General features: G+C 37.5%; 1 protein-coding gene across 3 annotated transcripts in view, besides 1 other annotated feature; it reads right to left on the reverse strand.

Annotated features, from left to right (window-relative positions):
- Positions 1-24,702, reverse strand: part of l(3)80Fg (lethal (3) 80Fg) — a 215,672-nt gene that overhangs the window by 117,201 nt on the left and 73,769 nt on the right. For all 3 annotated transcript variants that reach the window (NM_001015187.3, NM_001015188.4, NM_001276235.1), the window contains 2 exons: positions 17,555-17,769; positions 8,655-8,815 (listed from right to left, as the gene is read on the reverse strand). In NM_001015187.3, the coding sequence (NP_001015187.2) occupies positions 8,655-8,815; positions 17,555-17,769 (376 nt within the window). The remainder of the gene's footprint in view (positions 1-8,654; positions 8,816-17,554; positions 17,770-24,702) is intronic.
- Positions 9,269-10,537: a mobile genetic element.

Below are 24,702 nucleotides of genomic sequence, written 5' to 3' on the forward strand. Positions count from 1 at the left end.
TTATTATTAAAGCAATAATTAATCCAGCATGTCCGGAAATATGATGGAGATCTAAATCTTTCAATTTTTTATGGTTCTCTTTAATAAATTTAATTTCATTATTCAATCGTTCAAATTTCTCAGTATGATTTAATATTGATAGATTCAGCGGATCCCAAATAATCTTCGGCACTTCACTAACTTCTCCTATATAAGGTGTTGATAATAATTCTTCACTTTCGGACTGAATGTTATGGTGGGCAACTAGAATTTTATCGTCGGTTCTTGCCGTACAATATGGCGCAATGCTTAAAACTCCTTGCTGAGGCAAATCAAACAATTCAATTTGAGAGCCAGTACATTGCAGACGGACTTTTGAATTCACAGGAACCTTATTCCTTTGCTGGAGCGTATGCAAATATTCACTTTTCCACTTAACCCAGAAATCTTTCCTCATTTTCTGGATAAGTCTCCACCTATCCAAATTTCCGATTTTTTCATCTTCCATTGGTTCGACTATTTCTAAAGGTGGTCTTCCAATTAAAAAAAGACCTGGTGTTAAAACCTCTTGTTGGTCCATCTCACTAACTATAGTGTATAATGGCCTTGAATTTAAGCATGCTTCTATTTGACATAAAAGAGTTGACATTTCTTCGTAAGTCAAAATAGTGTCGCCGATTATACGCTTTAAATGGTATTTCATTAACTTAACCCCAGCTTCCCAAATACCTCCGAAGTGAGGTCCTGCCGGGGGAATAAAATGCCAATCAATCCTGTCCTTTTCAAGCTGCGCTGTAATCGTTATATTTTCTTGTATTGCATTAAATAACTCTTGATCTAATTTTCTTGCAGCTCCTACAAAATTTGTTTCGTTGTCTGAATAGATATTGGAACATTTTCCCCGTCTAGCAATAAATCTTCTGAGTGCTGCTAAAAATGCGTCAGAAGTTAGATCGCTTACCATTTCTAAGTGTATGGCTTTGGTGGCCATGGAAACGAATACGGCAACGTATCCTTTAAATGTTTTTTGGCCACGATTTTTTGAACATTTAACATAATAAGGACCTGCGTAATCTATTCCAGTATTAAGAAACGGGAATGTCATCGTCACTCTATATTTTGGCAAGTTACCCATTATTTGCTGAGCTGTATTTTGTTTATACCTTGCACACTTTACACATTCTCTTAAATACTTTTTCAACGAATTTTTCAACCCGAAAATCCAATACTTTCTTTGGATATAGTTTCGCATAAGGTTTATCCCTCCATGCAATGTTTCCTTATGAGCATTTTTTATTAATAAGCTTGTTAGGTGGCATTTTTCTAAAATGATTGGATGTTTAACATTAAATTCTGCATTGGAGTTTTGCAATCTTCCTCCAACTCTTAGAACCCCATCCTTGTCCAAAAATGGATTCAATGACAATATTTTATTATTTGTCTTGATTTCCTTTTTGATTTTAAGGCACTTTATCTCTTGCCTAAACTGGTATTCTTGTTGTTTCTTAATAACAACTGTTTCCGCTATTCTTATCTCCTTTACTGAAATAATTGATGAATAGGCTTTATTTTTTGTTTTCATCTGCACGAATCTATTTATGTATGCTATTATACGTATAAGTTTTTCTATACTGGAATACCTTTCTATCAATTCGTAAATAGGATCATCTATTTTGTCATGTAATACCGTATTTATTAAGACAGGTTCTTCTACAGACTGCTGCCGAGGCCAAAGTTCTTTTGGGTCGGCTAGCCATTTCGCACCTTTCCCCCAAAGATCACAGTTGATCAACTGGTTAGAATCCACTCCTCTGGATGCTAAATCTGCTGGATTATCCTCTGACTTAACATGATTCCATTCAGTATTTTGTAATTTTCGAATGTCATCCGTTCTTCTTCTTATAAATTTGATCTTACTTTGACCACTGTTAATCCATGCTAAGGTAATCGTGGAATCACTCCAAGCATAGATCTCCATTATATTATCAATTGATCCTTTTAGTCTTTGGATTAATTCACTAAGCAAGTGAGCTGCACACAGCCCGAGTTTGGGAATTGTCTTCCTATTATTTATAGGGTTGACTCTACTTTTGCTAGCTATTATATTAACATGAGGTCCTACTGCAGCATATGCTTTCTCGGAGGCGTCCGCAAATTCGTGAATCTGAATGACTGAAGAACTGTTTGAATTAATCCACCTTGGGATTCGAATATTCTCTAACAATAATAAATTTTCTTTATATTTTTCCCAATAATTTTTATCTTCTATGGATAATTCCTGCTCCCATTCACTTTTATTTATCCAAAGTTTTTGAATAAAAAGTTTTCCTGAAACGGTGACTGGTGCCAACCATCCTAACAGATCAAATATTTTTGCTAGCGTTGATAACACAACGCGCTTATTTATATTTTTTGATTCATTACAATTTACGCTGAATTTAAATAAATCATTTTGAGGTTCCCATTTTAGTCCTAAAGTTTTAACACATTCATTTTCGATAATATTGAGAACCTTATTGTCCCCTGTGTCCTCCACAGTGGTTAATATTTTGGAATTGTTGGAAATCCATTTCCTTAAGTTGAATCCAACTTTCTGCAATTCATGGGAAATTAATGTTATTAATTTATTAGCTTCTTCTACCGAATCAGCTCCAGTCATTAGGTCATCCATATAGAAATCATTCCTAATTATTGCACTAATAACTTGGATTTTACATTTATCTGCAATATCTACCAGAACCCTGGTAGCCAAATATGGTGCAGATGCAGTTCCGTAAGTGACTGTGGTTAATTTATATGTTTTAATTTTTTCTTTTGGAGAATTTCTCCATAAAATATATTGCTATTTTTGATCATTATTATCTATTTTAATTTGTCGGTACATCTTTTCAATGTCTGCCGAAACCACAAATTCCCATTTTCTCCATTTAATAATAATGTCAAAAATATCTTTTTGAACACGTGGCCCAACCCACATTATGTCGTTCAAACTTTTGTTATTCGTAGTTTTTGCTGAAACATCAAAAACTACTCTCAATTTGGTCGTAAGGCTTGAATCTCTAATCACTGCCTGGTGCGGTAAAAAATATTTGCCTTCATCACTCACTTCAATCATGTGTCCTAAATCCATGTATTCATTCATGAATTTAGCGTAGTCAACCTTAAGTTTTTCATTTCTTTTTAGTTTTTTCTCCAGAGTCATGTAATGAGCTATCGCTTGTTTCTTTGAATCTCCTAAGGTGACATCCTCCTTGAATGGAATTGACACAATGTATAGCCCATCTGAATCTTTTTTTGTCGTTTTGATAAATTTATTTTCACAGATTTCAGACTCGATATCATCTTTTTCTTCTTCTTCCACTTCCCAGTAGCGATCTAACTCTTTTATTTCTATTGTTGTGGCTACAATGGTTTCTTTTCCTTTGGATTTTTTACATCCAGAAACTATCCACCCGAAATCAGTTTTTTGCCCAAGGAGATCATCTATTTTTATAACTCCATTTTGCAGAATGTGAGTATATACGTCTGCTCCAATGATTAGATCAATACGACCCGGTTTATTAAAATCGGGGTCGGCTTATTTAAAGTTCTTCCATTTTTTCTGATCAACATTAATCGTGTTGACTGGAAGTGCCTTCATAAGCTTTGGGAGAATAAGTGCTTCAATTTCTAAATTTTTCGAAGAATTTCTTATCGAAATAACCGCTTTGTGCTTGGAGATGCACGTTCCTGTGGAAGATACTCCACTTATTTCAGTATGAGACCGAAATTTTTTCAATTTTAGAATCTGTGCAGACTCTTCTGAAATAATTGTGCTTTGAGAGCCACTATCAATCAATGCTCTTAATTGTTCAAAGCCTCCATACCTCGACTTTACTTGAATCAAGGCCGTGGCCAACAAGGCTTGACCTGTTGTTCTACATGTATTCACTTTTTCTGGATTATGACCTACGAAGTGAAAAAAATATGGTGAGGTTTACGACAAGTCGAACAAAGCTGCTCGCTTATACATTTTTTACCAAAGGGATGCCTCAGACATCTTAGGCAAATCCCATTTTTTCTTACCCAGTCAGACCGTTCTGCTGGATTCATTATTTTAAATTTATGGCATTGAATTAAATAATGCCCTGGTATTTTGCAATATGCACAATTGTCACTATAATTTTTATTCTTGTTATTATTAATCAGTTTCTTTACAGGTTTTACTTCCTGTGAAAATGATGATATAGAATTGAGCCTTTACTCTAAAAAGTCCATGACATCAGAAAGTGCCTGTATTTCTTTTGTCTTTTTAACATGGCTTTCATATAAATTGATTGATTCTTTATTGAATTTCCGAAGAATTATGTGAGCGACAATTGCATCCACATCTTCTGGTAATTGTGCTTTTAATTTTATGATATAAATTGACTCGTTAATCGTGTCAATAAATGTCTTTATTTGCTTATTGGATTCCAAATTTAAATTTGGCATATCCATAAGCCTATTCATATGATCTGAGAATATGTTTCTTTTATTCTCATACCGCTTGGTCAAAAACTCCCAAGTGGCTTCATAATTTTCTCCAGAGCCGAGCAGTAAATGAGTAACCACATTTCTGGGTTCTCCTTTTAATGCTGACTTTAGATAATTAAATTTGAGAGAAGGACTGAGATCCTCTTTCACATGTATGAGCTCTGTAAAGAGTTCATTAAAAAGATCCCATTCTTTGGAATCACCAAAGAAAGTGGGTATCTGTATTTTAGGCAGGGTTGGTAACTCCTCCGCCTTAACAACCGTCGACATTTCAGCTTTATTTATTGTGCCACTGAGTCGACTATTAATGGCTGTTAGAAAATTTTGTTTGTCAAATTCAAGTTCTCTAATTTCTTCTTCGAATAGCGAACTCTCAAAATGACTATTCACCTGTTCAATCAGGTTATCTATTTTATGCCATAAAAATTCAATTTTATTTTTCCTTATTTTAAGGAAATCTTGACTACTGTCTATTAGTTTAGACGTATCTTCTAGATATACTCGAAATTGGCCAACATTAATTCGGAATGCCTGCTCTACTTTTAAAGCGTTGTTTTGTGCTATACCCTCTTTTTCAGGGTGACCACACATTTCAAGGTTTAATGTAGGGGGGGGGGGGGGGGGGTTTGATTTAGGGAAAGTGTTTTCTACCGACTCGCCCTTAATTTTTTCATTTTTATTTTTAATTTTTTCTAACATCATCATTATTAAATCATACCGCTTCGTGTTAAAATATTCATGATCGACAACGCCGATCTTCAACAAATTGCTATGATTAGCAATGAAACATTTTTGAAGCTCATTTAATTTTAGAATTTCTACATCTGTTAATGTTGGTTTTACTTCCAACTTTCTAATTTCCAAAATAATTTCGGACTGCTTCTTAAGGAATTGAATAGTCTTTTCTGACATCATTTTGAAAATTTTTTGTAATTTCTTAATATATATAGTACGTGTTTATGTATTTTATATGTATTTATATATATATGTGTGTTTGGATAAACAGAAAATTCTTGTTTTGACTTAGCTGATGTCGTTGTTGTTGCTGCTGCTGTTGCTACTGCTGTTGCTGCTGTTGTTGCTGCTGTTGCTACTGCTGTTGCTGCTTCTGCTGCTGCTGTTGTTGCTGCTTCTGCTGCTGGTAGAGGCTCCTTTGACTTTTTGACTTCCTTCTCTTCTTTAAGGCTCCGTCGATGTTTGAAGATGATTTTTTTTTTGTTTGGCACGTTTTATTATTTTTGTAGTCCAGTCAGATTTTTTGTTTTTTAGCCATTTATTTTGGCATTTATGCTCTTTTGGCATATACACTGCACTCTCTTTATGAGCTGATTTAATGCTATTAGAGCATTTATAAGGCACTGTTTTCAGGCACTTTTTATTTAATTAATGCTCTTTTGGCATATACACTGCACTCTCTTTTTGAGCTGATTTAATGATATTACAGCATTTATAAGGCACGTTATGCACTTTTTAATTTCACAATTGCTGATGTATGGCCTCAAGCACGCCTTACCACAATTTATAATGGTACACAAAGCAACCTTTAGCTATAGACTATAAGGTGCTTGTTTTAAAACATAAAAGATTCTTTTGTATCTTTTTGCTTTTTATATTTATACTCTGTTCCTTACCTTTGGTAGGGGGAAACAAGAGTCACTTATTTTTGCTACCTTTAGCTGCAAGATTAACTTAGCAATGCTTAAAGGAGCTGGCCTTTCTCTGAGTCCCTTACCTTTGGTAGGGGGAAACTGCAGAGTCGATTAAAGGCTCGATTGACCAAATGTAATGTCCCAAATGAGAAGACTTTACTCGTTGAGTTTTTGTAAGAAACTCATTTTATTTGGAAATATCTTCGGTTTAAATAGGTGACATGAAAATCGCATCTTAGAGTAAATGGCCTACGCAGAGGCCTAAGTAAATAGTCCCCGCCTCATCGGGGTCCCACGCTCCGGCACATCTGCCTATCTTGAGCGGTGAGGACCTTATCTGTGGTCTCCCACTAAGGGACCTTTTAGAAGGCGGGGAACGATCTCAAGTGACTGACTCATGTAGTGTGCACTTAGATTACATGTTTTTGAACACTGCACCCATGTCCCCTTAGATAAATATAATTTATCGCTCTCGATTCATTTACATAAGATATGAACGGAGCCCAAAATTGTAAGTCTTTAAATATATTCGTGTTCATGTGTGAACAATAATAGAGAAAACAGGGAAAAAGTAATAAAAACACATACAACCATAAAACTAAACAATTTACAACCGGACAGATACCTGCTTTTATTTTACTTTACGCAGGTACGCCTATCTATAACTATATATATAACTCGCAGATGATAAGAAAACATAAAATTAAAAAACTTAACGAGAACAGAAAAATTATGAAATTGACGCGAAATTCCATCATTCTTCTGGGTTATCGGTAGATATTGGGGAATAAAATGGTACAAAATTTTAAAAAAAATTTTAAAAGTGTGGGCGTGGCCGTTTTGAGCGTTTTGTAGGTGAAAGGAGGGGCTTGGCCACAATGTTTTTGGAATACAAATAAAAATTGGCAAGAACAACAAAAAACCGAAGAAAAATCAAAACAATTTTCAAAAGTTTGGGCGTGGCAGAAAGTTTTTGGGCAAATCGATAGAAATTTACTAATATTTACTTTATAATGAACTAATAAAATTATGAAAAAATATCAATATCAATTTTCATAAGTGTGGGCTTGGCAATTTTGGCCGGTTTGTAGGCGTGGCCAAAAGTTTAATGTCATATTGATAGAAATTTACAAGACTTATTAAAATAAAAACAAAATAAGAAAAAACAAGACAGAAAGGTATAGTCGAGTTCCCCGACTATCAGATACCTGTTATTCCGCTACGGGAAATGCGAATTTCAAATTTCAGCATTTTTCTGGAATATCGATTAATATTGGGAAATAAAATAAGAAAAAAGTGCTTCACAATGTTCAAATTGGGCGTGATAGAAATTGGCAAGACAAACAAATACAAACAAATAAAACGAAGAAAAGTCAATCATTTTCCAAAATTTTTGAGCTCTGGTTCAACATCCGTCTATGTTTCTAGAATCTGTATGCTTTATATCAACCTTCTATCTCTTATAGTTCCTCAGAGTTCGACTTTCATGCGGACGGACAGACGGACAGGGCCTTATCAACTCGGCTATTGATTACATACTTACATACTTTTCAATGAATCTAGTATACCCTTTACTCTATGAGTAATGGGTATAAACATTTTTCATAAGTTTGGGCGTGCTAGTTTTGTGTTGATTGTGGGTATTACAGAAGGTGTAAAACCATTTGGAAATAAGCTCGCGCTGGGTTTAAGTCTGTGTCTCTGAAATCTTTACGCTTAATCACAACTGTCTAGTTTTTTAGCTCCTAAGAAATAGGCGTTCATAAGGACAGACATGACCAGATCGACTGGACTAGTGATCCTACATAAGAATATATATGATTAATATGGTAGGAAAAGCTTATTCTTCAATTAAGTTAGTGTCTCTTAGCCATTTGACACCACTATTACCTATATTACTCTATTTATTAACTGCACTGCAGGTGCTTGCAGAACCTTCGGAGGCCCTTCGGAAGGTGCCGCATGCTTTTGTGGCGATCCACTGGAGGATTGACACAACGTTCTTTGTGTTTGCCCCTGCTACACAGATTTGCGTAACCTTGATGGACTTGGAGTGCAACTCCAAAAATCTCTTTAAAAGTCTTTAAAAGCGGGCTGTAGTAATTGGTCCCGATTTGAGCCTTTCTTTCACAATGGAGAATTGATGCTGTTTTAACATTACGTACTAAGTTGTGTAGGATGATATTATTGTTTTTGACCAAAGGATAAATAATTCTTCAAAAATAGACGAAATAGTTAAACTAATTTTTCACACAAGCAACCCAAATCACTGAAGCACTGCAGGTGCTTGCAGAACCTTTGGAGGCCCTTCGGAAACTGCCGCACGCTTTTGTGGCGATCCACTGGAGGATTGACAAAACGTTCTTTTCATTATTATAGTCAACTAAATCATAATTAATATTTATGGTTTTATAGTAGTGCGATAGGTACTAATTTTTAAAATAGTTTGAATTTAAAATTTTTGTTTTTTACATATTCAAAATAGGGGTACTTTGTAAATTTAAAACTTACCTTGAATATATAGGCGAATCGAACTTTTTCTGAATTGTACCCAACACTTAAAGCAATATTTCTTAGAGCGACTCTTTCAAAGTCTTTTTTCCTATTATTCTCTGTGATTAGAATAACACACAGATGTTTTCTTTGTCGGTTCCATTCAGTTGGGCACACACCTATAAAACAATGTAAAAACAATATTAGATAATTATAATGACTTGAAAGGCTGACTTATCTAAATTAACAAAGTAAATTATTGACCTTAAGTGTCGTATTTAGTGTGTCGATGTGTCCACGGTCAGTGAGCAGTACGTTCCCTATATAGTCTTGATTAAACGAGTTTAGTGTCTAACCCAAGACCTTTCTCCTTCTTGATAACTCTTATTTTTTATTTGTCTGTTCGATTTTTTAGACTGCTTCTACAAGTTTATGTGTTACTTGCAGTCCTAATTTCACACTGTTTGAACGAATGAGTTCAACTGGTCTCATTTTGGTTACCGAATGAATTGTTTTAGTATATTCGATTATTGAAAACAATAAACAGTGTCGCTTATCTGTTTCTCAAGTTCCATACAACGAGCAATTTCCGCAATAGTGCTGTGAAACCTTTCGACTTGACTGTTTCAAACCAAAGACGCTAGAATAACAAGATGCGTAACGCCATTCCATTTTTTGGTCCACGATTTTTTCGGCTTGGCTTTAGAGGTGTCTCCAGGCTCTCTCGAACTTTATTCAAGAGCGAGAGAGCGGAGAGCTCTATATCGAACAGCTCTTTTCTACGCATACAGTGACAGCCGATAAAAATTTGACAAAATATGTCCTTTGTCTTAGAAGTTTTTAAACTTTAAATCTATATTATTTTTTATCAATTGGTACCATGTAAAAAATTCTGGTTTTTCATTGCCTTAACGTTATTATTAATTAAATATAGCTTAGAAATAGCCGAATCTATGTACCTAATATAACAAAATAAATTTCAAAAATGACTTTATATTAGAATATTTGTCATTAGAGTATTCAGCTTGCGACGTTTGAAAAATTAATGAGGCAATGATTGTTGAGTCCTTCTGTCCGCACTGCGTGCCTCAAGATATTACTTTTGCAATTTATTTTTATTTATTTTATAAATTTTTCTACAACGTATTATTTTTATGAAATATTTTTTTCTCAATTAATGACTTCTTTTTGCAAAATTTACGTTTTAATTTACAGTAGTCACAATAATTTCCTTTGTATTTTGTCGTTTTGTTGCAATAGTAAAGTATGGAAATAAATTTTATTGTAAATGGTAATTGCGATAGGTTGTGAAAAAGAAACTCGAAGGTCATATAAATATAGGACCGCATTACAATTGTAATGGCCTCCCCTGCTGTACCCTGGGTACCAATTATTACGTCTATTACATATAATTAATTATTTATGTAAATATGTATAAATATAATAGTTATAATAATTTCCTTTGTATTTGCTTTAATTATTTTGTATATTTATTAAGTCATTTGACTTAATATGATGTATGTATGATCCATTATTATTATTTAAAATGCACATTAGATTCAATTGCTCAGTTTCATTTTTTGTTTTTTTTTTGTTTATTCCAATTTGATATTTTTAAAAGGCGCGCAATTTCATCATATTGCTACGAAATTGGCCAAAACTCCCCAAATACGTAAATTCGTTTCTTCGATCAGAATTGATTTCGGCCCGAAAATCGTCTTCTAGCACAACACGTTTTCTAGTTTTTACTCACACAAGCAAGCAAATTCTATTTTTAGATTTCTTATGTTCTCAGCGTGAGCGAGCGGAAAGAGAGCAATTTTGGCCGTCACCAAAAAAGTGGCCGCATAGTGCTAAACCAATGTATGGCCGTTACGTATCTTGTTATTCTAGTGTCTTTGTTCAAACACTGGAAACCTAAACCTAATGATACCGTTGCTCAGATCAATTTGTGTGTCAACTTGGATAAGCAGGTCAAGTCCAACTATACCGACAAAATCTTAATTTGAAAAAAAGGTCACTGTCAAAGAATTCTAATTTTCATTGAGTGTTTTTTTTAAATGTTTATTGTTATATCTTTCCACTATAATTTTTTATTTCCAAAATTTTAGAGGCTGTTGTGCGCCAAATATTAAAAAAAAATTTGAGTTCTTTATTCACTTATTTTAATATAGTGTTTGGTAATTCTTAAGAATATTTCTCCACTCTGTGATGTTAAGATACAATATTATGATGTACGGATTCTTCACTTAATAAAAAATAATAAAAAAAAAAGTTTTTTAGGCTTTATTATGATCCGTTTGGATCTCGTTTATGGTTCTCTTAAAACTGACTTAAGCTTACATTTGAAGCCTAACCAAAGCTATGGATACCCGGCAGCATCGCGTTAGAACGCCTCGAGACCCTTTTGACCGGCTGTTATTTGTGCGGAACAAGTTACTCCGCCATTGGGTGTCGCAAAACCCGATTCAGCTTTGCTTGTGTTATCTTCTCCCTCCCTCCCCGGTTTTTCTAGCATTTGCTTGTAGGTTCTTAATGATCTCACTTCGCTCCCGGAGTTTCGTGCGTTGTTGGATTTTTCGCACCAGTACCAGGTAAATCATGACAGCTGTCAATGTGACTCCGTAATATCGTCAGGCTCATCTTATGAAAGAGGGCAAGTGTTCCCGAGGCTTGGTCACGTTGATTGCAGTGACTGCAAAGACACCATAGTTGTTGGTGTACGGTGTTTCGTTAATTGTGATTTCATCGTCAAAGTTCACCAGGAAGCTTCCAGAGATAGATGACGCTGAGCTCGAATAGCCTGAGATGTTTACAGTATCATCGTTGATGATGATCCCGCCGTCGTCTATTACATCCATTACATCCGTGCCTATCCAGATGGCCAGGGCGAGTGCTGCATTGCGCTAGGGTTCCAACTTTTAATTGGTGCGCACAACTGGGTGTTTTCAGGTTTTTGAGTGGTGCTCACTGTTGAATTACATTCGCCAACAGCAAAGATATCCGTAACGCAGTCGCTACGATGTTTGAGTCTTCAAATTCCAGAATTTTACCAGAATGTTTTACGGGAAATATATTATTTTTTACATACTAACTTAGGTATGGGATACTTAATTAGGAAATACAAAATGTCACTATTTTTAAATGCTTTAATAGAAGCTACTTCTAATACATCTGGTACGTTAATATTAGTGAAATGCCTCAATGTCATCTCCTTAACATCAACGTTGTTTAACATACATTATTGGGCTGATAAAGTTTATTTTTGAAAGTGTTACGGCAAGGATTATGTTCTATGATCTATGATTGTTGCCATACCGGCTTCTCTAGCCCCCTGGAAACCGAGGAAGACATTGATCAGTGTGGTGGTGATATAGAATAAATATTTTTCGCAGCAGCAAAAGCGTCAACTCCACAAGACAACCATGTATGCAGCACAAAGTTTAACAAAACAAGTAGAGATATTAAACTGCTTGTGCTTGAAAAACGACGACATCGAAGGGAGTGGCAGGAGCACAGATCACCTGGCGCAAAGAGTAAATTGAAAGCAGCTTCTCGCAGACTTACCATAGTGCTTAAGAAAGAAGCAGCGGACGCACAACTAAGATACATCGAGAATCTTACGCCCACAGGTACAAAGAACTCGTTGTGGAAAGACAACAGGCACCAATAGAAACGGTTGTACCTCTCCGTAACTCTACCGGAAACTGGTCTCGCAGTGACACGGCGGAGCAAGAGTCTTCGCTGATCATCTTCCAAATCCAGCCACGAACTCATTTACTCTCCCGCCTTTAACTGCATCTGACTAAGCACCACAAGATCCTGTAGAATTTCGACTAAGCGAGATTACGAAAGTCATTAAAGAGCAACTCAAAACTGGAAAAGAAATCAATTATAATCATGATCCCTAAGCCTGGGAAAGACAAAACACAGCCATCATCATACAGGCCAATAAGCTTACTTACTTGTCTATCCAAATTATTTGAAAAAGTGCTGCTGCTACGCATCAGCCCCCATCTCAAAACACACAACACACTCCCATCGCACCATTTTGAGTTTTGGGCAAAACATGGAGCCCTTGAACAGGTTAACCGCATCACAACAGAAATTCGCAGCTCTATTCTTAGACGTTGCACAAGCATTCGATAGAGTATGGCTGAATGGACTTATGTTTAAAATAATCAAACTGCTGCCTCAAAACATACAAGCGATTGTAATATAGAAGCTGGAGTGCCTTAAGGAAGTGCTCTAGGACGAATTCTATACACCCTATAAACGGCGAACATCCTAACAAACTACCAGCTAACGATATCCACATTTGCTGATGACACTACAATACAAGTCGATCCAGATACCCAGTAAAAGCTACGATGCAACTAGCACGCCATCTATCTTGTGTAAAACATTGGCTTGCAAATTGGCGCATACGAGTAAAGGAAGAAAGTGCAAACAGGTTACATTTACCCTAACAAACAAAGCTGCCCGCCCATGGTAATGAACCACATGCGCATCCCACAAGCCGATAACGTAACATACTTAGCTATTCATCTGGACGAGCGGCTCACCTGTCGGAAACACATAGAGTCCAAGACGACGCAACTCACATTAAAAGCAAGGCATCTACACTGGCTTATAAACGTTCGCTCTCCCCTAAGACTGGAGTACAAAGTCCTCTTATATAACTTTTGAAACCCATATGGATTTATGGCTCCGAGCTATGGGGCAACGCATCGAGAAGCAACATCGACATAGTACAGCGAGCACAGTCTAGGATTCTGAGAATCATTACTGGAGCTCCATGGTATCTTCGGAACGAGAATATACACAAAGACTTACATATAAACTTGTCATTAAGAAAATAGCAGAGACGAAAGTAAAATACAATGAAAAACTAGCCTCACATCCAAATCCTCTTGCAAGAAAACTTATTCTAGTATGCAGCCAAAGCCGACTGCACCGGAACGACCAACCAGCCCAGCGTTAAATTTGTTAGGCCACACAGAACGAATCATTTCATAAAATGAAAAAGACTAAGACTAAGACTAATAAATAAGCAAAACATGCAAACAAAAAAACTACATATTTATTGAAACCCCGTTCGCTTCGCGAGTTAATCAAAGTATATATTTTAATACAGAATATTTAAACAAATTTACTAATTATTTTTCCTTTCTGTCTTTTTTTGTGTTTAGTTTACTCTCTCTTTCATGCGTTGTTAGCAGTGATGTTTGGTGTTGTTTTTGTATGCAAATAGTGCTCGCTTGCAACTTTTGATTTTGTGTCTTTGTACAGTTGTTCGGTTTGTCTGCTTTCAAAATAATTGCCGCCTGGTTATAAAACCTAAGTGTCGAAATCTAAAATACTGTTGTGATACTTGTCTAGGGGTTCTAACTAAACTAAAGGTGGCTTGAAAGGAATGATGCTATGGGTAGTATTCGTGGGGGGGAGTGGAGTCTTAATTGCGGTTAGATCTACCCTCGCGTTGGAGGAGTAACTTTTTGACGAGTCCTGTAACTCAAAATTCATATGCGTAATGCTGTCATTTTCCGACAGATCAGTTTATATTACGTGTTCTTACATTCTGCCGTCTTCTAAATATCCAGAACACCTAAATTATTTGGCCGCTTTCGAGTCCGCCTCAAATAGACTGTCCGATAGGTACCAATGGATAGTTCTCGATGATTCTTGATGAGGTGGCACTCGACATAGGAATCATTATAAAAGAGAAATCGGAGAAGTCAATTAAGCGAACTCATTGTGTTTGCAAGGCTTACTTTCTGACGCTAAATATTTTTATAGTTGACATTAATTCGTCCGATACCGCAATTAAAACAGTTTTTAAGTCTTGGTCTCATTGGTTTACTAAAGACTTAACAAACATAAGATATGTAAAGTCTAGATTTTAAACAAAAATTTAAAAATACCGTCAGTCCATCCATAGGCTGCCTAAGGCCCCGCACAACTGATCATCTGTCAATCACAGCAAATCTTATATAAAAGACAAAAGATATCTGTCCCCAATGAACTTTTTTCGACCATATGTTCGGGTGATTTTAGGCAGGATAGTTACTTATTGACGTGCCCGTAACTCTGAATTCTTATGCGTAAAGCTGTCATCTTCCGACAGATCAGTTTATATTGCGTGCTCGTATATTCCGCCATCTTCTGAATTCCCACAATATCAGAATCATCAGTCGGAGGCTAACTAATTTTATAGCTGGCTTTAATTGGTCTGATCTTTACTCCTGCAACATAGTGACGGATGCCATTAATATGTTTTATACCGCAATTAAATCATTTTTTGACTCTTGTGTTACAATGTACTATCCGTCAATCTCTAAACCTCCTTGGTTTAATAAAGAGTTGACACACCTAAGAAATGTAAAGTCCAGACTATATACAAATTTTAAAAATACCGGTTCTCAGTCCATCCTTTCTAAATATTTAAGCGCATGGTTAAACTTTACTGTGCTTAATGCTCAGTGCTACAAGAATTATTTAAAACGTTGTAAGTTCCAGTTCGCACAGGATCCACAACAGTTTTATAATTTCGTTAATACTAAGCGAAAAACAAGTTCTTACCCTTCCTCGCTATTATTTGGAAACACTACGGTAACATCGGATCAGGCAATAGCCGATCTATTCGCCAAATTTTTTCAAACAACATATTCAGCTTTACCTCATTCATTGAAAATAATAATAATTGAGGTTCAGGCAGACACAACATCCACATGATAGAACAACAGTTTCTTATATGGTATGATGGAAAATTCATTAGCAAATTACATTGCTTGATTGATTTTTACTTAAACGAAACCATTTAATTTTCCGATTTATGTTCTTATTAAATTGAACTCAGGTGAAAAATCAATTTCAATTTAAAACAAGAAAGAATGAAGTAGTCAAGCTCCCGACTACAGATACCCGTTACTCAGCTATTGTAAATGCAAACGCGAAATTTTATCATTATTCTGGGATATCGAGAATTGTTCAAAAGTGTGGCCGTGACCGGCTCGGCCGCTTTAGGGCGTTAGAGTTGGCGAGGCAAAAAGTTTTTTGGCAAATCAATAGAAATTTACAAGACTAATAAAATTATGATAAAATTTCGAAAAATGGTTAGAAAGCGTGGGCGTGGCAGTTTTGTGCGGTTTGTGTGCGTTAGAGTGGGCGTCGCAGCATGGGTCAACTTGCACTGCGTCTTTGTCTCTAGAATTTGTATGCGGAAGTAATATGTTAATTTATTTGAAGTAATATGTTTTAATTTTTATAAGAATAGAAGAGCTTCTGCTCTGTTCGTTGATCTTTATTTGAATGCTCAAAGTGTGCTGAAGTTCAGCTAACCCAACTTGTGGCTAATATCTATGTATTTTACTTACATTTATACATATACATAAGTATGCAAAAGGCATTGAACACTTGCATGCTCAGCGTGCACGCTCCGCGATCGGCTTATGTATAAGCGTTAGATCGTATTACTGGGGCTCTGGAGTGCTTACGTAGTTCTTGGTAGTCTTTTTGGGTATTTGTGTATTTATATTTATTAAGACAAAGGGTCACAATGTATTGACGTTAAGTTATACCTAATCATTTATTTTATTCGTGGGGTAGATTAGTCCAATATGATACGCCGAATCTAAACCTCCTAGCTTATATAGATCCTGAGATTTCGACATTCATACGGATAGATGGACATGGCTTGATCGACTCGGCTATTGATCATGATCAAGAATATATATACCTTATATAGACGGAAACGCTTCCTTCTGCCTGTTACATACTTGTAAACGAATCTAGTATACCTTTTTACTCTACCAGTAACGGGTATAACAAGACAGAATGCTATAGTCGAGCTTCTCGAATGCGAACTCGAAACTTGATCATTTTTATAGGATATCGATAGATATTGGGGAATAAAATAAGAAAAAATTTAAAAAAATTTCAAAAGTGTGGGCGTGATTGGCTTAGCGACATTAGGGTGTTAGAGTGGGCGTAGCAAAAAGTTTTTTTGGTAGGTTTTTTTTAGATAGAAATTTGCTAGACTAATGCAAATATTTATAAATATCAACACGTTTTTCATAAGTGTGGGCGTGGAAGTTGAGCTGCGTCTTTGTCTCTAGAATCTATATGCTTAATCTTAACCTTTTAGCTTTTAAAGTTCCTGAGATTTCGTCTTTCATACGGACGGGCAGACTGATAGACGGGCCTATAGGCCCATAAAACTCTATCCCCAGGCTCTCGATAAGCGTAAACAATCGGAGTGTCCTTGCCTGGGGCCAATTCAGGAGTACGTTTTCGAGCTCCAACTAAGAAGAGCTCCTAGGGTGACTGGAAAGGCAAGAATGACTGGAGGTTCTCAGCAAGATTATAATCGAGATTAAAGGGTAAACACTAAAGCTAAATAATATGAATTTATCCATTGAATGGGAGAAGATAAGCAGTTAGCCTTTATTTATTTTTAGATCGTCCAAACATTTGGTCATGGTTGGGTGCGTTTCGACAGAACTCAAGTTAAATTTAACGGCTACCCTGGAATGTCATATCCAAATTTAAGGAATTAAGATGAAGGCTGAATGCATTAAAAACTGAAGGATGTATTTTAGCGACGTTGAATAAAAGAATATCTTTCAAATTCTTCAATGCGTTCAATGTGGCTTGCCTCATTTAAACCAATTAAAAAGAGAGATCAAAAATAAAAATCTCGAAAAGAGGCATGGAACTGTATATAGGACACGCTTCATGAGCACAATGTGCACTGGGAGATTTTCGCTGGGTGAAAAATTCTACGAGTAACCTAAATCCAGCGCAGTGTTTTTTACTTCTCCAATTTTGATACACAAGATTTTAGGTAAAGATTTGTATTAAATTAGAACAAGAATAAATTTTGATTGAAATTGCTGAAAATGTTAGATATTACTTACTTTCCATAATGTTCTGTGATGATATTCGAGGAAATGCCAAGAATTGATTAGTAGATACCATATTCACCAAGATGTGATTTGGGATTTCTTCCATACAAACACTGGCTGTAAAGGTCGTCGTATCCTCATTAAATAAAATAAGTGTATCTAGGCTTGTATTGACCTTAAACCGAGTTATTATATTGCTTGAATCCTTACTAATCGTATTCACAAATCTGGAAAAAATAAAATTGTGGTTTATTTCCTTTGCCATTATAGTATTAAATAAAGTAAAAATTGAAATATTTATGAAACTGGCACTTATTTTGTAAAGATGCGTGTTTCGAAATAATTGCAGTTTCGACTGGGTCAACACAATAAAAATAACAAGAGAGAATGCTACAGTAGAGTTCCTCGTTACTCAGCTTGTTGAAATATGAACGCCAAATTTCACAATTTCATTAATAATGATATTGGGGCAATGAGCTTTTCCATTGACTTGGAGAAGTGGCGCGGCAATTTATAAGCACGCTAAAGTTAATGTTTCAATTAATATTTCAGTTTTATTTCAATATATTGTGCCACACAGGGCTGTAATGTATAAAAAGATCGGCGGCTGTGCCCCTACCGAACCGATTAAGAATAAAGTGGATCACAGCAAAACCGGTGTGATCAACACTCAATTTGTAACTGACTTTGCAAACATCCTCCTCCCGTTGGAGGACACGGGCTAACATCATCCTGTTTGGGTAGAACGCAAAGTTTAGCGACGGCTCTATTGAAGATTCCAGTGCCAGTTTTGAGAACAGCAACTCATGCGACGCTATCGGGTCCAGGAATCAGATTGATTACTCGAGCTAGTCTCCATTTGAGGGGTGGTAGGTTTTCGTCTTTTACTAAAACGACATCATCGACTTGAACGTCTGTCTTTGCTCGCCATTTGGTGCGTTGCTGAAGAAGAGTTAGATATTCACATCTCCACCGGCTCCAGAATATTTGTGGTAGGAGGTAATCCGCTGCCAGCGATCCGACCGGTTGAGATTTAATTTGGTTAGATCAGGCTCAGCAAGCAAGACGAGGGGGACTGTGCCTAAGAAGTGCGTTGGCGTTAGTACTTCGAGGTCGTCAGCGGGCAAAACAGCAGGGCCAACAGCTCGGTAAAAATCATGCTTTGCTGTTTTGACAGCCGCCTCCGAGAGGTCTCCAAAATGCGGCAATCGAGGAGGCATGAATCGCCATTCAATGCTATCACTCAAGCAGAATTCATGTACTGCAGTTTGATGTGATGTGTTCAGGAACAAACGCTTAAGATCCGAACAGGATTTTTGTAATAAAATGGGCCGCAAAAGTCCAGACCAGTGACCTGTTACGCGTTCCTCAGGAAGATCACTCATAATGTGACAAGCTATATGTGGCTTGGCTCGAATACATATGATGCATTTGCTGACTGCACTTGCATTTGTCTTGTGACCGCCAATGGGCCAGAACTACAGTCGAATGGAAGCGAGTAGTGCGCGAGGTCCAGAATGTTGAGCAGGGCATTATAGTCCTCGGTAAGGTGGCCATCTGAATGGAGCGAATGATAAGTTACATGCCTCCGGTGATGATTAACAGTCAAGCCGGGGTGCCTGATACGATAACGAAATTTCAAAATGTATCCAAAAACATGCTTAATTTTTGCCAGGAGTTGACAAATATACAACTGGTTGGGATGTCGATGTAGGCAGGAATTTTGAGAGTGATGGGGGCCTTCTTCCTTAGCTCAGGGAGAACCTTTGGAGCGAGACAAGATTCTGGCCAGTGCGATTTGTTCTCTTGAAGATTGTCAAGAACATGAGACCAAAGACTGAGATCGAATCCAGGACAGCACCACAGCAGAGTCTGACAAACAATCAACAGGGCATGAAAATAAGCCATGCTGCAGGACTTCCTGCATTAGTTGAGCCAGTAATACTGCCGCGCATAATTCCAATTTGGGAACCGGGAGGCTCTTCAATAGGGCCACACAAGATTTAGCGCAGAAAAAGTGGGCTACTCGTTGACTTTGAGACATGGAGACTATGCAGATGCATCCTCCATATGCGTTAATTCTGGCATCATGGAATGCAATCCATGAATTTGACCGATTCGGTTGTTAATCCTGCATCAATTTTTGTAGCGTCGACATATATGCAGTTTTCCGTTTCGTTGTTTGATATTTTAATTCACATCCTCCATATGCGTCAATGCTGGCATCACTGAATCCATGGTATCGACCACGCTATTGGGTACCAGTGCGAGACGAGGAAACTGCAACTTCTGGGTGAGACAGATATCAGCAGACAAATTTAGACAAGCAGAATAAAGCGCCGAAGGTAAACTTTCGTACCAGTCAAGTTTTTCTCCCCAGATTTCCTGCATCAGGATTTTTGCCTTCGTTATGACGGGGCAGATAAGACCAAGAGGGTCGTAAAAGCGAGGAATTGTAGACAGGACAGAGCGCTTGCTGGATTTTAGAACTACTTTCATGGGCTATGTGGAGAATAGCAGAATATCCGAGATTGAATCCTAGGCGATTCCAAGAGTTTTGGTAATGTCGCTGCCATCATCAAATTTAAGAAAGGAATCCTTTTCGGAATTCAAAGTACCAGGATCATTTGAGCACCATTTTCTTTATTTAAAATGAGCAGTAATCCCAGTAATCTTATGGTCTTGTAGAATAATTTTATCGCCAATTGGAAACGACGTTTTTTCGTCTTCTATCAAGATTAAATACTTGTACATTTTCCTGGGGTGTGTCCCGCCACAAAATGCATTGTAAGTAGCTGTCCGGTTCCTTGACCCGTACATCTTACAGATGTCATCGTTAAAGCAACAGGGAAAGTTCGAAACTGTAACAAAGTGTGAAACAGTTTAGGCTGCAAAGTGGGGCCTGCCATGAGTATTTCGTTTAAAGAGTATTCGGAAGAAGTTTTGGCAGAGCCATCAAAGACAACATGCAGCTGAGTTGTTGTGGTGTCTTCCTTCAAAACGCAGTGATGCGGCCAATAAAATTTGCATAGTTTCTGAAACTCAAATGGTACCAGAGACATATGATTTAAAGATAAGTACTCGTAAATAAAGGCTGAATACTTCTCTTTGAGCTGGCGATGGCGTTCAAGTTTGTTTTCCAGATTAAAAAACGGCGATAGACTTGTTGATAGGAATCTCCCAACACTTCCGGGCTGCGCTTTGCAGGAAGTCGAACTGAATATTCTCCAGATAGAAGCCTAGAAAATGTATACTTGAAATGGGCCTCGCAGTCGAGTTCTTCCTTTGTGCGCTTAGAGACGGATTCAGCAATGGTTTCTGTCTCCCAAAATTTGCCCTCATCAGGCATTTGAGAGCATTTGACTGAACGGTCAATGATAAAACCTTGTTAGGGGAGAGGCCACCACCAGTGACAATCGATCCAGAACGAGTATTTTGGAGAATGGGAGTCCATCGGCCAATTTTATTTGGGCTACACACAGCAGATCAATGAAAAGACTAGCGCCTATTAGCATGTCAATTTTTTGGGGCCTGAAGAATTGGGGATCGGCCAAGCGAAGATAAGCTGGTTTTTTTTCTGTCTTCAGAGCTTACAGTTAGTTTGGGCTGGTTGTTGGCAACGAACTCTGATTTGAGATTAATATTTACCGTACATTCATCTGATCTAAATCTTCACCAATTCCAGAAACTGTAGCTGTACTTGGGTAATTGCAAAGTGTAGTTGAGAGCCGGAGCAAGGCGCGACAAGGAATCCAAGATCCTGATTTATTTTGAATATTGATGACGGCAGTGGCCAAGAACACAAAAAATGCTCCGAGATTTTGAGCCACTAAGGAAGAAGATTAACCAGGTGATGATTCCTGTGCAACAACTTACAATCCGTTTGAATGAGCATCAGAAGCTAGCTAAGGTTGAGCAGGCTGGGAGCGAGATGACGAAGGCCTTGAGCCAAAATGTAGCAATTTGTTGTGCTTACTTCCACAAATACGACAGCGATCGGCATTACAATGTCATAGGTCCACCTTTAAGGCAGTTTTGGCATAAAGCCAACCTTTTTGCATCCTGTAAGAATTGTGGATGGCTTTCCTAGGTTTTACAATCTGTGGCATGATTCGAAGTGCAACATTGGTACGTTCGATGTTTTCAAATTTCTGGCATCTTTTTTTTATTTTTTTAATTGGGTGGTGAAATTTAATTGAATCTTCTCTTGGTATGTAGAGCCTAACAATAAGTTAACAAATCTTAATCTACTCACTTAATTAAAAAGTTATAGTATTATAGTAAATGGCCCTAGGTCTTGGCATCGGGCAGGTGAATCGTTACGTTGGAGGCCTGTGTGATTATACACTTTTATAAGTGATTTGGTCAATTGAGTTGGATGCGTTCCAAGTCGCTTTAGGTATATAGCCTTCTGCTGGGCAATTTCAGTTTTTACAACTGGTCTTGGTGGATGTTCGCGTTCCGGATGTACCAAGGTGCACCAGTTATTGTTCGCAGGATGTTTTATTATGCTCGTTGTATTATTTAAATGTTGCTGTTGCATGCATTGCCCCATAGTTGACATCCATATGTCCATATTGGTTTTAGAACTGTGTTGTATAACAACACCTTGTAGTCCAAACTTAGTGGAGAGCATGAGTTGATAAACCAGTGAAACCTGCTGTCTTTCAGCAGGTGATGAACTCCGGGGTAAATGGATAAATAACTTTGAGGAATTTTAAGTTATTTAGAGTTAATAGGGGACAGCTACGCCTATTAAGCGTAAATGTGACATGTTTGCATTTCTGTTCGTTGATTGCAATACGCCAGTTAGCCAGCTAATTCTCCACAAGAGTTACGTGACAATTTCGATGTGCTGAGAATTGCGGTGTCATCAGCAAAAGTTAATAGTGTTGTTCGGTCACTTGAAGGGATGTCAGCTGCGTATACCTTGAGGGCTTCCCGCTTCAATGACATGTTCCTCGGAGGTATTCGCATTGCACTTTTCAGCAATTTTTTTTTTTTTTTTAAATATAAGATCCAAGCAGCTTGTGTGTATTTGGTGGAAGAAGTGTTTTTATTTTATACATAAGGCCCTCCAACCACACTCGGTCGACTGCTTGGGCGACGTCGAGGAATACGGCAGTGCAATATTCCTTGTGCTCAAAAGAAGTTCTGATCTATCTCTGTTGTTATTCTGTTCACTTTCCATGATTCCATGATTTTGACGGAATCCAAATTGATGCGATGGAACTTTGTTACGAGTGTGCAGGTGTTTGTATACGAATGATGAGCAATTTTTCAAAGAGCTTAGAGAAGCATAAAAGAGGACTTATTGGTCTGTAGGATGATGGCTGGCTTTCCTGGCTTTGGAATCTAATTATGGTGGATGTGTTCCATTGGTTGGGAAATTAATTGTTTTTAGCTATGGCATTGAACAATGTGCTGATATATCGTACAGCACAGTTTGGTAGCTCCATAATTCTTTTTGGAGATATTAAGTCACGGCCAGGTGCTTTTTTTGGATTCAGTTATTGTTTGATAACTTTTTCAATTTCGTTCGGAGGAAAATTCAGTGGATCAGTGGGTTGTCCATCAAAAACATGCGGGAGCGTAAAGCCATTTGATGGTGGGATCGGCTGAAAGATCTTTTGTAGATGAGCAGCAAATACATTTGCCCTTTCTGCATCACCACGGGCCAATTTCCCAGTGTTATCCTGAATAGGCATCTCTGCTTCCATAGGCATACTTAGGCAAAAATTTGCCTTCCAGAATGACTGCCTTGTGTTTGTCGGCGATAGTTTCTCAATATACTGGCAATGTTCTTTATCCTTCTCATTCCTAATAGCTTTCCTTAGGGTGCGTGTTGCCGTCTTTAGCCGTTGCTTTGTGGCTGGTGATCTGTGGGTTTGCCACTCTCGTTGGAGGCGTCGTTTTTCTAGCACTAAGGTCTCGATTTGCCTGTTCTTAGTTTCATATCTTAAGTGTTGCTTAGAAGTTATTTAAGGTGTTGCAACACTGGCAGCTTTTGTTATCATCGACAAATGTTTTTACAGAACTTTCAATATCTGAATTTCTGTCTAGCATAGGATTGAGTTCTAAGTGTGTGCTGACATACTTTTTATACTATAACCAGCTTGTGGCTGATGTTGTAAGATGACGCGGACTTTTTTTAATTTCTGGCTGCCGAAAAGAATTGAAGAGTACGGGTGAGTGGTCAGATGAGACTAAAGGAATTTTTCTTACGATTGCAAAATCAATCAGATCTGGTAGTTTTCGGGGGTCTGTAGGCCAGTATGTGGGTTTCCCACTTGATAGAAAGTTCAACCTTTTATGCTTTTCCATCGGGGTGATTAGTGGCGTAGAACCTGTAGCCATTTATTTAAAAATTGTACTTGATGTTTAGATGGGTCTCTGAGAGCAACATAATGTCAACCGCTTTATCTTTCAAGAGCCCAGCGAGAGTTTGAGGCGGGAGACGCCATTCGCATTCCATAATAATATACGAAGGGAGAATATTTTTTGTTTCGAATGAGCTTTGAGCTTTTTCATTGATTTTGAGAAATGGTGTGGCAATTTATAAACACGGTAAAGTTAATGTTTCAATTTTATTCAAATATATTTTGCCGCACAGGGCTGTAGGGTATAAAACGAACGGCGTCAGTGCCCGTATCGAACCGATTAAGAGTTAAAGTGCATCTCAGCAGTACCGGTGTGATCAACACTTCATTTGTAACTGAATTTGCTATGCGGAAGGCAAATGAGCAAGTTTCACAAAATAAAGATTAAAACAGCTGTGCTCGCTCTCTATTGAGAGGGAGGAACACAGTATAAAGGGGAATGCAATATCTACTGCAGCACAGAGCATTGTATAAGAGTGATAAAATAAAATAGCTCAAATTATTGATTGATTACTCGAGCAAGTAGTCATTTGAGGGGTGGCAGGTTTTCGTCTTTTACTTAAGCGACATCATCGATAAGAACGTCTGTATTCTGTGCTCGCCATTTGGAACGTTGCTAAGTAGCGTTAGTTATTCACGTCTCCGCCGGCTCCAGAATATTTGTGGTAGGAGGTAATCCGCTGCCAGCGACTCGATCGGTTGAGATTTAATTTTGTTAGATCAGGCTCAGCAAGCAAGACGAGGGGGACTGTGCCTAAGAAGTGCGTTGGCGTTAGTACT

Source organism: Drosophila melanogaster, chromosome 3L, assembly GCF_000001215.4.
Source record: "Drosophila melanogaster chromosome 3L".
In the NCBI taxonomy this organism is placed as follows: Eukaryota; Metazoa; Arthropoda; class Insecta; order Diptera; family Drosophilidae; genus Drosophila; species Drosophila melanogaster.